Raw genomic sequence first — 13,354 nt, forward strand, 5'->3', positions numbered from 1 at the left:
AGCTAAATAGCTAAATAGGGTTACCGTGAGACACCTACCAACATATCGGCAATCCGACATCTGGAGAAACCCGAAACGGCATCCCGAAGTGGATACGGAGTTAAAAGTCTTGTGTATAACCAAAAAATTACATCAAATATGCATGTACATCATATCAAAGTGCTTCATACGTTCGTGGATAGTGAGGATACTGATAGATCAGTCAGAAGAAGAAAAGAAAGATAACTTCCAGCAAATGGAAACGCAAATTCAAGTATGCAGGGAAATTCCCTTCACGTCGCCATATCTCATTCATGCCGTAAACAAATCATTATGCAGATGCTCGCGCCGAGACGCCACAATTCGACTCACTGCTTGCCATGTAGCTCGCTGAAAGTCACAAAGAAAAAAGGGAGATAGAAAGAAGTATCTCCCCCGAGAACGGCTGCTCAACAGTCTCAAGCCAATCCAGTTAGGGACGGGGATAGGAGGGCGAGTATCACAGGTGATGCAGATCGTTGGGGATCGATGGAATGGTCGCAGGGAGTAAGTTGGGTATTAATTCAAGAAGCGCAAAAAGAAATGACAATGATCTAGTCAACAACTTGACAGTAGAGTTGGATCTCTCCCACCAATCCCTTGGCAAGCATATCGCGATGTTGCTCCCTCCACTCCAGAAAGGCGAGCTGGACTGCCTCGTCACTATCAATCGTCACGAAATCACCATCTTCATCACGGTAGCGCAAGCGAACGGTTTTGTTTCCGATGGATCGATCGGTGAACCGAGCTAGCTTGGCATCCACGCGGTCCGTCAACGAACGGAACAGGATGTTGGTCGCAATCACCAGGGTGACGTAGTTGTCCTCAAAATTCACCTTAGCCTTGAGTTGAGTGGGCATGTATTGGTCCCCCTCTGGCTCTTGGGTCAGGGGTGATGTTGCATGATCGGAGAGTTGTCCAGAGTTGCGAGTTTCATTATATTCCGGCTCGTTGAAATGCGTGGTGTGGAGTGTTGGCTGGGTGCGAAGGGGAAGTTGGCTGATGGGCGAACCGTTCTGGCTACGGCTGATAGGCGCTTTCATGTTGGCCATGTGCGCGGGAATTGGTGGCACGGGGACATTATCAACGGTTTGCATCGTGTGCACTCCCATGTAACGACGTGACTCCGGGGGATTGTTATTGTGATGGTGAATGTCGGGGCTACTGGCCGATCGCATCCGAGCCGTGACATGCGCAGAGTGAGCCGACTGAGAGGCCGAGAGCGGCGGCAAAGACGGACGCTGAGCGGCTCGTCCGTTAGCTGGGGGCGGGAAATATCCCCCAGAGGTTGAGCCTTCTCGCGATGCCACACGAGACAATGCTGGTGCCGTGTATCGATTTGATGACTCCTCGTTCCAGACTGTTGATGCGCCTGTAGAATGGGTATTCTGGCGGCTAAAGGAAAATCCAGATTGAGAACTCGACCGCGTAGATGGAGTCTCTGCAGGGGAAAAGTAGGAGTTTGCGTTTCGATCACTGGGTGACATATTTCCGTTTCCAGAGAATTGAGTGTGCACCGAGAGCGTTGAGTCAGTGCCTGCGTAGCGCGGTCGACCGTTGGGGTTAGGGAAAGAGTTAGTACTACCACCTGTGGCAGATCGAGTCCTGAGGCTGGTGCTGGACGCATTCCGACTCATGGGGAATTCGGAACGGTACGGATCCTTGCTGGGGTCCTCGGTATCATACTCTTGTTGGTAGGGGTTAGGCATGTTAGCCATGCCCTCCATGTATGTAAATTCGCTGTCAGATGTACCAGTATTGCGCAAAGTGCGTCGCTCTACCTGGATTTGGCGCTGAGTATCGATGTCCTTGTACCAATTGCGCATGGCATCTTCGTTTACATAACGAATGATGAAATTATCGACCACTCCCGGATCTCCCTTCCAGAAGATTTGAATACGATAGAGACCTGTAGGTAGACATTAGAATATGTTTGATTCTCAATACCATGAGATGAAAATGCTCACCAGGCTTTTGAAGGCAGACGATCTCTGTGACATTGGCCATGTAAATCCTGCCCTTCAATTGAAGACGAGCCTTTCCTTTCGCGTTCAAAGATGACTTGTCTTTCTGCATCATAAGTTTTGTCTTTTGCTTGTTGGGATTGATATCTTTGCAACAGAGAAGAATTCGCTCGAACAGGTAAATATGATACTAAGGACAACGTCAGCGAAATGTCCTCACAAAGGCAAAAAAAAAATGGAAAGGCATACCTCTCTTTCACTATCCTTTCCACTGTCTCCCTTCACAACTTGGAATGTGCCAAACCGGAGGAGAGTTCCAAAGGTATCCATTTTCAATGCCTTCCAGTCATCCACGCGTTCGGAAAGATCAACCACCGCGGCGGCCAAATGCTCTTTGTGGATGGCTTCATTTGCATAGTCCAGCACAACCTGAATACAGTCAATTGCATGAGTGATATCAGTCTGGAGTTGCTCGTCTTCTAATTGCTTGCGTAGCTCCTATGAATGGCCATCAGTTCGTCGATCTACAATGCATTGTCCGTAAGAATTCTTACCGAGAGCATCAGCGGGTATCGAGTCAAGCGCTGGAAAGGTTTCACGAAGAACCCGTTCAGTGTTTTTGGCTGCGCAACCATCTGTTGTAGGTCCACATGGCGAGGCGCACTCGCAATTTTGTCCCATTCCTGCATACAAACTTCATCACAACGCATCTGGTTGGCGATGAAAGGTTCGTACTGCCGGAAGGCATCTTCGTGCGAGAAGAATAGCTGACCCCAGTTCTGCATTTCTTCGGGGAGGGCATAGTGTTGTTCCATGCGAATCAAGAATCGTTGAGCGAAGTCCAGCAGATTGTTCAAATTGAGGAAAATCTGATGACTCGCGTCGCCTGTCAAAGCACCTGTCTCCTCCAGTTCCTTCTTGAGCGCTTGAAGATTTTGCAGGTGATGAACATAGTCACGCTCCGTCTCCAAAAGTTCCTTCAGAATATGCTCTCGCTTGGTAAGCTTCACGTGGGCCTTTGTCCCTGTGGGTGTCTCTGCAACTTCGGATTCCTTCAATTGGCCTTGCATCTCAAGGATATCCACCACCCGATTGACCATTTTGATTACCTTGATGAACCCTGTTGTGCTCTCGCCATACAGGTCAGTGATCAGGAAGCAGTCTTGCTGAGGAAATGCCAGATCCTGTAGGCAGGCCTGCAGGAACTTGAAGGTTGCCGCCTTAGGACGCTTCGCCTCCGTCACCTTGCCAGGATCAATTTCCAATTTGTCCTCGGGACCAGATGCATTATAAATGCTCAACAGCGGGTATCCGTTCCGGAGACAATTCCACAAAGAAGACACCGGATCTGTGTTCCCTCTTAACGCATCATCTTCGTCCATTTCTCGCAGGTATGGCTCAAAGTTTGGGACCTCGGACAGTCTCCGCCTCAAATTGACACAACTTTGATAGATCGACTCTCCACCGCGCCGATTGATAATGTTGTCCTCGGCTACCGGAGCGCCGCTCATCGTTGCGGAGTCAATCATATCCAAATTCTTCGGTCAAATGTAGATGAGATAGACCAGCCAGGCTCAATTTAAAATCTGCACAGCAGACCCGAAAGGGTTGGGTTCGGAGGTATCGACGAGCGTCCGGAGAGGGGAGATGACGATCATGGATTCCCCGGGTGGGTGTAATCTGCACGTCGCAAGTTTAACAAAGTTTCGAAATCCGAGACAAGTAATTAGAGCCAGTCGCAAGAGTTGGGATTGCGTATTCGTGGGCAAATCCCTAGGAATAATGCCAACAGATAGTGAATATATGTTTATAGATATGTCTCCAAGCAACAGGGCGGGATATCAAGTATGAGATAGACACCGTTCGCCTGAGAGCAGAGGGGCTCGAGGAATATATTCCGACCTGCAGCCGACCCCAATCGATGGGGCTTGGGAATTCGAGTATTCAAGTGGTCGCTGCAGCCGGGCAAGCGAGCCAACTCAGTGAAAGTAAGTTCGGAGGAACACCTTGCGAAATACCGCCAGTCACTTGGACTCAAGGTAATGTCTCACGGAGGAGGGAAAAACGAAGTTGCACGGCAAGGAAATATGAAACTGAAAAACAAGGCCCCGAAGAGCTGATGAGATCAAAGAAACAAAACGAGGCAACAGATGAACGCTTTCTGCTGATGAAGGAGGAAAGGAGAGCGGGTGAGCCGAAGGAGTGTGTTCAAATAAACACCTAAATTATAAGGTGTCCGCCTAATTGCCTCTTCAAGGGGTTTAGCGTGTGTTCCGTCGGGCGGTGGGATGTGGAGAGGGGCATTTTTGATTACTTGGGGGCTTTTGGTCTTTGAATGTATTTTTATATTGTTCTATTCTGATCTGTTACATGTAATTTGTGATCTATTGATCTTTGATTTGAAAATTGCACAAAATCTTAATACTTAAAATCAAGGAAATTAATCAAACTATATACTTATGGGGGGTTTAAGCCTTAACAGATATAGAGTGCGCCTAAACCATAGCCATGGGCCCCCTAACTATGCAGGGTAGATTGAGGGGAATCTTAGATGAGATGATGGATGAATTCAACAATCTAGAGGTCCGAGGCATCTGGATGTATTTTCCTACGTATGTAGGTACCCATTTAGTCCACCAGTTACTATAGAGAACATGTAAGTACATGTACGTTTACCAACGGTTTGCTACTATATACACATTTAATACATATAATAATCAACATCATTACCATTGGGAATAAACATTGATTACTGCTATCTGAATACCGAGGTTTACAATGTATCCCATTCACATCAAAGCCCATATAAAACTACATATGTACGAAATGCGATCTATATACGGAGTTAATAACACACGACGAGTATGCTATAACTTGAACCACGTGACTCGCAGGGGCAAAACATTCCGCGCGCCTACGTAATTTTGAATGTTTATTAGTAATTCGAGTATAATACGTGGAGTGTTGGATGTACTCAATATCAAAATTCAAGTTTTAGAAGTGCTGTTTTGATATAGTAATGTTGTAACTCTGGTTTTGCGATATTACGATCTATCGGGTTGGTGGATCTTAATGTGACCGTGACGTACAGTCCGAGATCCTCTCAACTTCTCCATCCTCCTTGCCCTTTGCCTATCCTTTTTCCGTTCACACAAAGAAACACGACTTTGATCTATACCTTTTTTTTTAACCCACTGTGCAGCCTGGATTTTGCAGATATCGCGCGGCGCTGTTGATTTCGGCGACTCCTCCCGGCGAAGACCCCTCTGAAAATCCGCATCAATGGAGGGAGAGTCCATGCCCGATGCTCCAATCCCTCAAACCCTGCGACTCCAGACCACCGTCTCCGAATTCCCCGTGTCTTCCCTGTCACCCTCGTTCAAACTAGATGAAGGTTACTCTGACGAGACCAGAAGCCAGGCAGATAAGGAGCTAGGATCGGACAATGTCATGACGCTTCCAAATTGGGTGCTTGCCCAGAGCGAAGCTGGCAGAGCTGGTAAGATATCCGCTTTTCTTGTTGCATGTTGATTGCCTCAGTTTGGGCATTGCGCTGCGCTTCTGGTTATTGCTTTATGTTACCCTTCTGACTCCGCCTTCCAGAGCTCGCATACAGTATTCTCCGATCCCTCCGAACCTCGAGCATTGCCGCAGTGGTTGAGCGACTGAACCCTATTCTTCACATGGATCCGGTGATCAAGCTTCCACCTGAGATTACATGGGAGATATTTTCCTACCTCGAACCTCGAATGCTCCTGAATGCTTCGCTCGCATCTCGCTCATGGCGTGACCGGATTCTAGACTCGGGCCTGTGGAAGTTTCTTTATATATCTGAAGGCTGGCGAATGGATGTGCCTGCGATTCGTGCGTATGAGCAGGAACATTTCGAGGCCATCTCACCCCAGACGCGCAAGTCCCGCCTACGACACTCTGAACCGGACCTCGAAGAGCCCAAGCACAAAAAGCGTGTACCCCCGACCTGGCTTGATTCACGAACCGCCGAAGACCAAGGACCCACTGTATTTGGGCCCGCGCCTGAAGCCGACGACGAAGGTGATCACCTTATGACCGATGATGATGATCGCGCTACAGAGTCGCTTGCCATTAATCCAAAATTGCCATTGCCAAATCCTCTTCCTCAAGTCTTTCCACCACTCTACCCACCTCTACGATCATCTCTTCTCCTACGATCTCCCAACGGCAGTGCCAAAGTCAACTTTACCCACCTTTACAAGCAGCGCAGACGGCTAGAAGCAAACTGGCACCATGGCCGATACACCAATTTCCAGCTACCGGACCCATCCTACCCAGACGAGGCTCACCGAGAGTGTGTCTATGCGATTCAATTTGAAGGGAGGTGGCTGGTGAGCGGGAGTCGAGACAGGACTGTGCGAGTCTGGAATCTAGACACAAAGCGATTGTGGCACCCACCACTAGTGGGACATGTGAAGTCGGTTCTCTGCCTTCAGTTTGACCCTCGTCCCGAGGAAGATATCATCATCTCTGGAAGCAGTGACAGGACCGTCATCATATGGAAATTTTCCACCGGAGAGATGCTCCACCAAATCACCAGAGCGCACGCTGACTCCGTGCTCAACCTCAAATTTGATCACCGGTACCTTGTAACCTGCTCCAAAGACCGAACTGTCAAGGTGTGGAACCGCCGGGATCTCCTACCAAACAGCAAGCATTATCCAAACATCTGCCGCGGAGCTGGAGCCACATATCCTTCCTATATCATTGATATCAAGGATGTTGCACCCAACATGATCGAAGCTGGCATTGCCAATGACCAAATTAAGGCCCTAAAGCCTTATACGCTGCTTATGACTATAGAAGGACATGGTGCCGCCGTGAATGCGATGCAAATACACGGTGATGATATTGTGACTGCGTCTGGGGATCGCATGATCAAAGTCTGGAATATCCGTACTGGTGCTTGCAGTAAGACATTGATGGGCCACGAGAAGGGCATTGCCTGCGTCGAATTCGACAGCCGCAGAATCATCAGTGGCAGCAATGATAACACCGTTCGCATTTATGACCACATCTCCGGCGCCGAGGTCGCATGCCTGCGAGGCCACAGCAACCTTGTTCGCACCCTTCAAGCCGGGTTCGGCGATCCTCCAGGTGCCGAGGAGACTCTCCGTCAAGAAACACAGGCAGTGGAAAATGACTTTTACGCTGCCCAAGAGGCAGGACAAGCTGTGGACCTGGGTCACCAGGAGCAAAGACGCAATGGCTATGAAACAAACACTGCTGGGTCGCGTGATCCTCGCGACATCTCTGCACTGGGAGCCAAGATCCCTCCTGGTGGTGGAGGCAGCAACTGGGCCCGCATTGTGTCAGGGTCTTATGACGAGTCAATCCTGATATGGCACAAGGACCGCGAAGGCAGATGGACACCGGCCCACCAGTTGAAGCAACACGATGCAGTCGCCAATGCCGCTCGCGCGAACCTCAGTCAAGTGGCGCGGACCACCGTCGCCGCCCAAGCTCAGCAATTGCAAGCAGCACAAGTTTTGATGACACTCCCTGGAACCCAGGTTGGTGGCCAAACCGCCAATGCCAATGCCGCCGCGCAAGCTGGACTTGCCAATCAAAACAACCAGGTCCCAGCAGTGCCTGTTGCGGTCCCCAACGCTCAACCACCAAACCCTGCCCATCACCACCACCACCACATCCATCCACGCAGACCGCCTCTGATGCCCCAGACCACTGCAAGGGTCTTCAAACTCCAGTTTGACTCAAGGAAGATCATCTGTGCCAGTGTAGACCCGCGCATTGTGGGATGGGACTTTGCCAACGATGATGAAGAAATCATCGAGGCATGCCCGTTCTTCCAGAGACTGTGATCTTGACATGCTCTATTCCTATTAATTGTTTCTCTTTTCAATGAATCTCTCAGATGGTCCGCGCTGGGCGCGAACTGTGGATACCCTGGTGAAATGATCGGTCCTCAATTGACTATTTTTTTAATTGCATTCGTGCTATTGCATTATGCTTCAGATGCCTCCTTGGCTTTTCACACCACTCATATGCATCTGCCATCCCCTCAACTCTACATCCGGTGCATACTACGATGCATTGGCTGTTTTTCTTCTTCTTCTTCTTTTTTTCTTTCTTCTTTGATCTAATGACTTATCTCTCGTGCGAACTACGTACAAAGTCACGCCGGCGATTGACTTTTTATCCTTTTTTTTCGGTTTGCGAGTTGCCTTCGCCTTTTTATTTTACCTTGCATGGCGTCGGTGAGGCTACTTGTCTATCCTATCCATAGCATTATTCCTAGCGTCGCATTAATTTGCTTCCAATAATCACTTGACGAGTTTCTTAGAAAAATCAAAACATACCATGGATTTCGCATTGAGTATCAAGGCTTTTTTTCACCTTTGAACGCTCTCTACAGCAATGCTGTTTTGTATTCAGGAAGCTTAAAACGTTCTCAACACCCGGAAGTGGCCTCTCACTAGACACGCCTCGAGGTCATGACATTTTGCTTATAACGGCGGGCCTCTCATTTGCAACAGGCAATAGGCATTAGGCATTAGGCATTAGGGGGTTTCACGTATACCCCCTATGTACAGCTCTTGAATTGTGAGGCATATATAGACATAAGAGCCTACAATTAGAAGCCCAGAACTCCTGGAAAGCTTTACATAAAGTATTATTTGAACAAGCAAAGTATCGAAATCTCTTCTATATCTCACAGTTTTTCAATTACAAGAGGCATGTTGTGCATCGGGGTGCCCTGTTCTTGCTAGAATCCCTAGTGACTGCAGATTTGCTCCAGTAACGGTGGAAATGAAGCCTGCGTTCCAAACTATGTCGTCATTTACCTTATTCGCAGCATTCAGGAGATCTATTAGCTTCCTGGAATGCGACTTCAGATGAATCTGTAGTTGCCGAGCTGGACTCATGACGTCGAATACTGGCTTTATCATACGTGGAAGCAAATGCGGTATCCCAAGATTGCCACTCGCAAGTTTCATAATGGTCACGATATTATTGGCTTGGATCTCTTGTCCCCAGAGGGTCTACCACACCATTGTTCATGTAGTTAGGAGATTCGAAGTACCCCGCAGTGATATCTAATGTGATATGGTAGTGATACCCGTCTGCAAGGGTGGTATAGTTCTCGCCGTAGCATGAAAAGCTCCTCAGAGAGCTTTGGTTTGCTGAAGGTCTTACTCCAAGTTATGCACTGGTGTTTCCCGGCATACACATCTCCAAATACCAGGTCAAATTTTGATAATATTTATCGATGGTGTTGTTTTTGCTGTAACTGACATAGTAGTTGCTACCATCGCACCTTGAGCGACACTTGGAAAGTCGAATTTATTTCACCTTGGCAACAGATTTCTCCGTGCATATTGTTGCTTGGGCCCAGTGTGGTATCCATTGGACAATTGGGCTTAAAATATGTCATGAAGACCAGACAACCTCGACGTGATTCGAAGTTGGTGAGTTCCTTCCGTTGGGGCTTTCACAGTCTCAGACTTGACAAGGATCGACTGGAGAGGGGAGATGATCGAGCCGAGTAGAGTGACAAGGGTAGCAACAAGCAAGAAGCTGCAGCCATATAGCTTCCATCCATGTCTTTCGAGCACAACCCGTTCGGGCATAACCTTGGGATAAGGTTCTAGGCTGTGAGCATCGGAACCTCCGAAAGAAGCAGTGGTTATAGGACGGGAGGAAAGGTTGCATGTGATACACCATGCGAAGATTTTCAGGAAGGAATATAGTATCACTATCAATACAATATAGCCCGATTCGCTGAGAGTGGTGCTAGACCTGAGGATCAAGCATTCTCGGAGATTCGGTTCTCGTTAGTTTCAGGAGGAGGTCTGACTTTTCGGCGTGCCCCGATGATGCAGCCACATAACAGTGTAGGTATATTGACTCTGTGCTTTTGCCCATTCGAGCCACATCCGATATTTTGAGTATTTCTGTTCCCTCAATCAACGTGGACTAGGAAGTGGGAAACGCATGCTAGTGGGGATTGCTTCATGCTTGATTACGCGTCGTTTCACTATGTCTACGACGTTCCACCGCATAATTGTGCCTTAAAGCTTATAGGGTTACTCCGCACATCATATCAGTGCCTAGCCCTGGAGTGCCTAGCCCTGGGGCTCGTCAAACCTCGCCGTACTCCAAGGCTGCCCTGCAGCGCGGGGTCGATGCTCCGCTCCGAAGGTACCATTGTCTCCTGAGCTAATGATCATATGTCACCTTTACTCCGTACCATATGGCAATATTGTACTCTACAGTCCTAATTCACTCATGTCTCGGATCTGGAAACCATTCCTCATGTCAGCAGAACTGAAAATGCAAGGCTACTAACTCTTGCTTTCATGTATGATTCAAAAATTAAGCATCTTAGAAAATATTGATTGGCCGATCTGCCGCTCAGACTCTTCTGCCCGTGCTATCACTCCCCGATGTGATACAATTATCAATGGGTCGAATGTTTCGCCTGGAGGCTTATACCAATCAACAAGCAGTATGTCCTTGACTACGGCCACGGAAATCAATACTATTATTGAGCAGCTCAACACGATGATGACTGCATCGGAATCGATAATCATGTTCATTGCCTCTTCTATAGGGACCAGGATGAATTCTATATAAGGCAGCTCCTCGATGCCCCAATTCACAACATCTCAAGCTCATCGAGACCAATTCCGTCTGTGATTATTCGATCCATCTTTCCAATCGTCTCGGCCAACGCCCTAAGCCCTTCACCATGCAGATCACCAAGATTGCCCTTTTTTTGTTCACTGCCATGAGAGCGGTTGCTAGTCCCATTGATGCCGAGCCAGACAGCCTCGGGGTTAGGGCCGAGGATTCTCCCAGCATTGAGTACACAGGAGTAAGTTCTATAAAATATATGCCGCATGGAAGCGAAACTGAATAGTTGGAACAACTCCAGAAGTGTTACAAAGAGGACAACAATTGTAAATACCAAGCTGATAGGAAGACACACTTTGTCAAGTGCCCTAGCGCCGCCAACACCAGGGTACATCCTCTCTATCTTTGGATAAATTGACCTCAGCTAACCACGAAAATCATATTTTTAGTGCGAGCAGGATGGAAATAAATGCACATATGACTCCTACAACAGAAAGGTCAAGTGTGACTTCCGCCACCTTTAAAGCAATCTAAATCGACTGGTCCTGGCCAATCTTCTTGCCTGAGTGTGAGATGCCGCGGGATGCTCAATGCCTAAGATTCGTATCAAAAAGGGCTAGGAATAAGGAATACTGAATGTATGTTGGGTGAATACATATGTGATGTGTATTCCCAATATCTCGCTTTTCTTCGATTTTTGTTACGACCACGCTCGTTAAGTCTCTATCTAGCAAGTGCTTTTGCTTATCAACAAATTGATCATTGAACATATAATACTTGAGCATCTCTTTACAGCCAGAGATTGTCCTAGTCATCTATTTAGCGTGGATTTATGCTATTAGCCTGACGCTCTAGTGAATACCTAGGTAGCTACCATTTTCTGACGAATCTGACTCGAAGGACTTTCTCTGACAGTTTGAACAAAATGGGTTGTACACAACTTTGTAATTGCCAGAACTCCAGAAAATATGTATTTCGTCTGGATCATGCACGTGGTGTGATCTTATATGCACATTTACAAGATATAGCAGACATGCGAAGGGCTGCATTGAGTGAAAAAAGTAATATTGACCTTGAAACTAAAGTGTAAGACAGGCTAGTAAAGGAGGAGAGGGATCTGAGTGACATGTTTTTGGATCCTGCCTTCGTGTCTAACTTATTTTGCGCCATGCTTCGAGTCATCTTCAGTAGCTTCATTCCCTGTGGCTTCATGCTCTGAAGCTTCACTGTCCAGAAGATTCTTCAGGCAAATCAAATGTTTGTCCTCATGCAAGGCATCTCCACCGTTCTGGTATGCCCTTAAAATTTCGGAGTTTCGTTCCTTGACCTTGCCGACCATATAATCAATGGCGACGGAGGCGTACTCTTCTAAACGTCTCTCCTCGGCCTGTTCAGCCTCCTCTTGGATCTCATGGAGTCGTTTAAGCCAGTACATATATCTCCAGGGCGAGAATCCAAAGGGTGATCGCTGCCCAAAGTTTGACTTGATGAACTTCTCGCCACCCTTGCTGATGTTGCTAGGGCAATCGTTCCAATAAACCTCTGAGAGTAAAGCAATATTGTAGCCTGCATGAAGGACCCAGGCCATAGCAGCTGGCAACAACTGAAAGATTTCAAGCTGATGCATGCGTCGTTTCGGATCTTCCTCGTCTGAGACCTCCCCGGTGCGCAGTTCCTGTCTCTCCTCGAACAGATTGCGGAATAGAATGAGGGCAATCTGGCATACTCTGTCCTTACCGACACGAGTCGATGCTAGCCTAGCTAGGAAAGTCGCAAAGTTGAGTCGGTGTTCACCCGACATCGTCGGGAAGTCGCTGTTCCAGAAGGCGGTCATGTCGGTGGCCAGAAAGGGTAGATCATTCCATAGTATGCCTTCGGCAGTTCGTGCGATATCAAGGCCGTAATTTCCTCGTACGGGCCGAGTCAACGGTCCCATTCCTTGAATTCGGACGATGTCGAGGACAATACCCTCGTGGTCGGGCGCTTCGTGCGAGATATTCCGGCCGAGCTGGTAGTACATATACCACATGGAATGAACGTACTCTTCGAGGGAATCCGCACCATCTCCGTTTTCGCAGTATCGGGAGTTGATGACCCAAGTTCGGTTACCGAAGGCCACGTCTCGAATCTCTTTGGATTCTCCCCGGGCGATACACTGACGAATGTCCTCTTGGTTTATCCGAAAAGATTCCAATATGGTGAGGTGAGAGGTGCCTCGCGGCGAGGGGCTGAGCAGCGAATCACGGAGGTCATACATTGTGAGATCGAGGGTGTTGATTGATGGATTGGTTCGGTTGCAGTATTGATCAAGAAGATAAAGATGAAGATGAAGGGAAGGGCCAACCCTGTAGAACCCCACGGGGGTTTTAACTCGCGGAGAAGGGTCAATGGGGAAGTCTCTCAGGGAAACTCCTAGGCAACAGTGTAAAGATTATGTTTCTGGTCAGACAGGGTTCTGAAAGGCTGACAATTCTACGGAGTAGTCGGTACCTGAATCCTTAGGCACATGTATGCGCTGTTCGGGCGTTGCTTTCTTTGTTTCTTGCCACCCGCCCATCCTGCAGCCACTGAAACATAAAAGTACAACATGGTAACTTGGATGTGATCAGTTCAACTTGGCATACTTTTGTTACACCTCGTGAGGTCGATTGTGCTCTCCCCATCAAACTCGAGAAATCCCGACGCAATCTCAAACATATGTCTGAAGCTCTGCCCGGCTTTGAGCTGTATCGAAAGCTCGA

General features: G+C 48.0%; 4 protein-coding genes across 4 annotated transcripts; 2 read left to right on the forward strand and 2 right to left on the reverse strand.

Moving 5' to 3' along the window:
• Positions 1–572: 572 nt before the first annotated feature.
• On the reverse strand, positions 573–3,511 carry N7529_004031 (Rho family guanine nucleotide exchange factor CDC24; the record flags this gene model as incomplete). The annotated part of the gene is made up of 4 exons (XM_057239558.1): positions 573–1,927; positions 1,986–2,172; positions 2,232–2,480; positions 2,537–3,511. 4 exons carry the CDS (start codon positions 3,509–3,511, stop codon positions 573–575), a joined length of 2,766 nt encoding a protein of 921 aa, XP_057098853.1.
• A 1,753-nt stretch (positions 3,512–5,264) lies between these two features.
• N7529_004032 (F-box and WD domain protein) lies at positions 5,265–7,837 on the forward strand (the record flags this gene model as incomplete). The annotated part of the gene is made up of 2 exons (XM_057239559.1): positions 5,265–5,481; positions 5,586–7,837. The coding sequence occupies 2 exons, from the start codon at positions 5,265–5,267 to the stop codon at positions 7,835–7,837; spliced, it is 2,469 nt and encodes an 822-aa protein (XP_057098854.1).
• A 2,891-nt stretch (positions 7,838–10,728) lies between these two features.
• N7529_004033 (uncharacterized protein) lies at positions 10,729–11,137 on the forward strand (the record flags this gene model as incomplete). Its single annotated transcript, XM_057239560.1, has 3 exons — positions 10,729–10,854; positions 10,915–11,001; positions 11,063–11,137. The coding sequence occupies 3 exons, from the start codon at positions 10,729–10,731 to the stop codon at positions 11,135–11,137; spliced, it is 288 nt and encodes a 95-aa protein (XP_057098855.1).
• Positions 11,138–11,769: 632 nt separating this feature from the next.
• Positions 11,770–12,870, reverse strand: N7529_004034 (DUF3632 domain-containing protein; the record flags this gene model as incomplete). Its single annotated transcript, XM_057239561.1, has 1 exon — positions 11,770–12,870. One exon carries the CDS (start codon positions 12,868–12,870, stop codon positions 11,770–11,772), a length of 1,101 nt encoding a protein of 366 aa, XP_057098856.1.
• Positions 12,871–13,354: the final 484 nt, after the last annotated feature.

The sequence above is a fragment of the Penicillium soppii genome, assembly GCF_028829465.1.
Source record: "Penicillium soppii strain IBT 18220 chromosome Unknown utg000004l, whole genome shotgun sequence".
In the NCBI taxonomy this organism is placed as follows: Eukaryota; Fungi; Ascomycota; class Eurotiomycetes; order Eurotiales; family Aspergillaceae; genus Penicillium; species Penicillium soppii.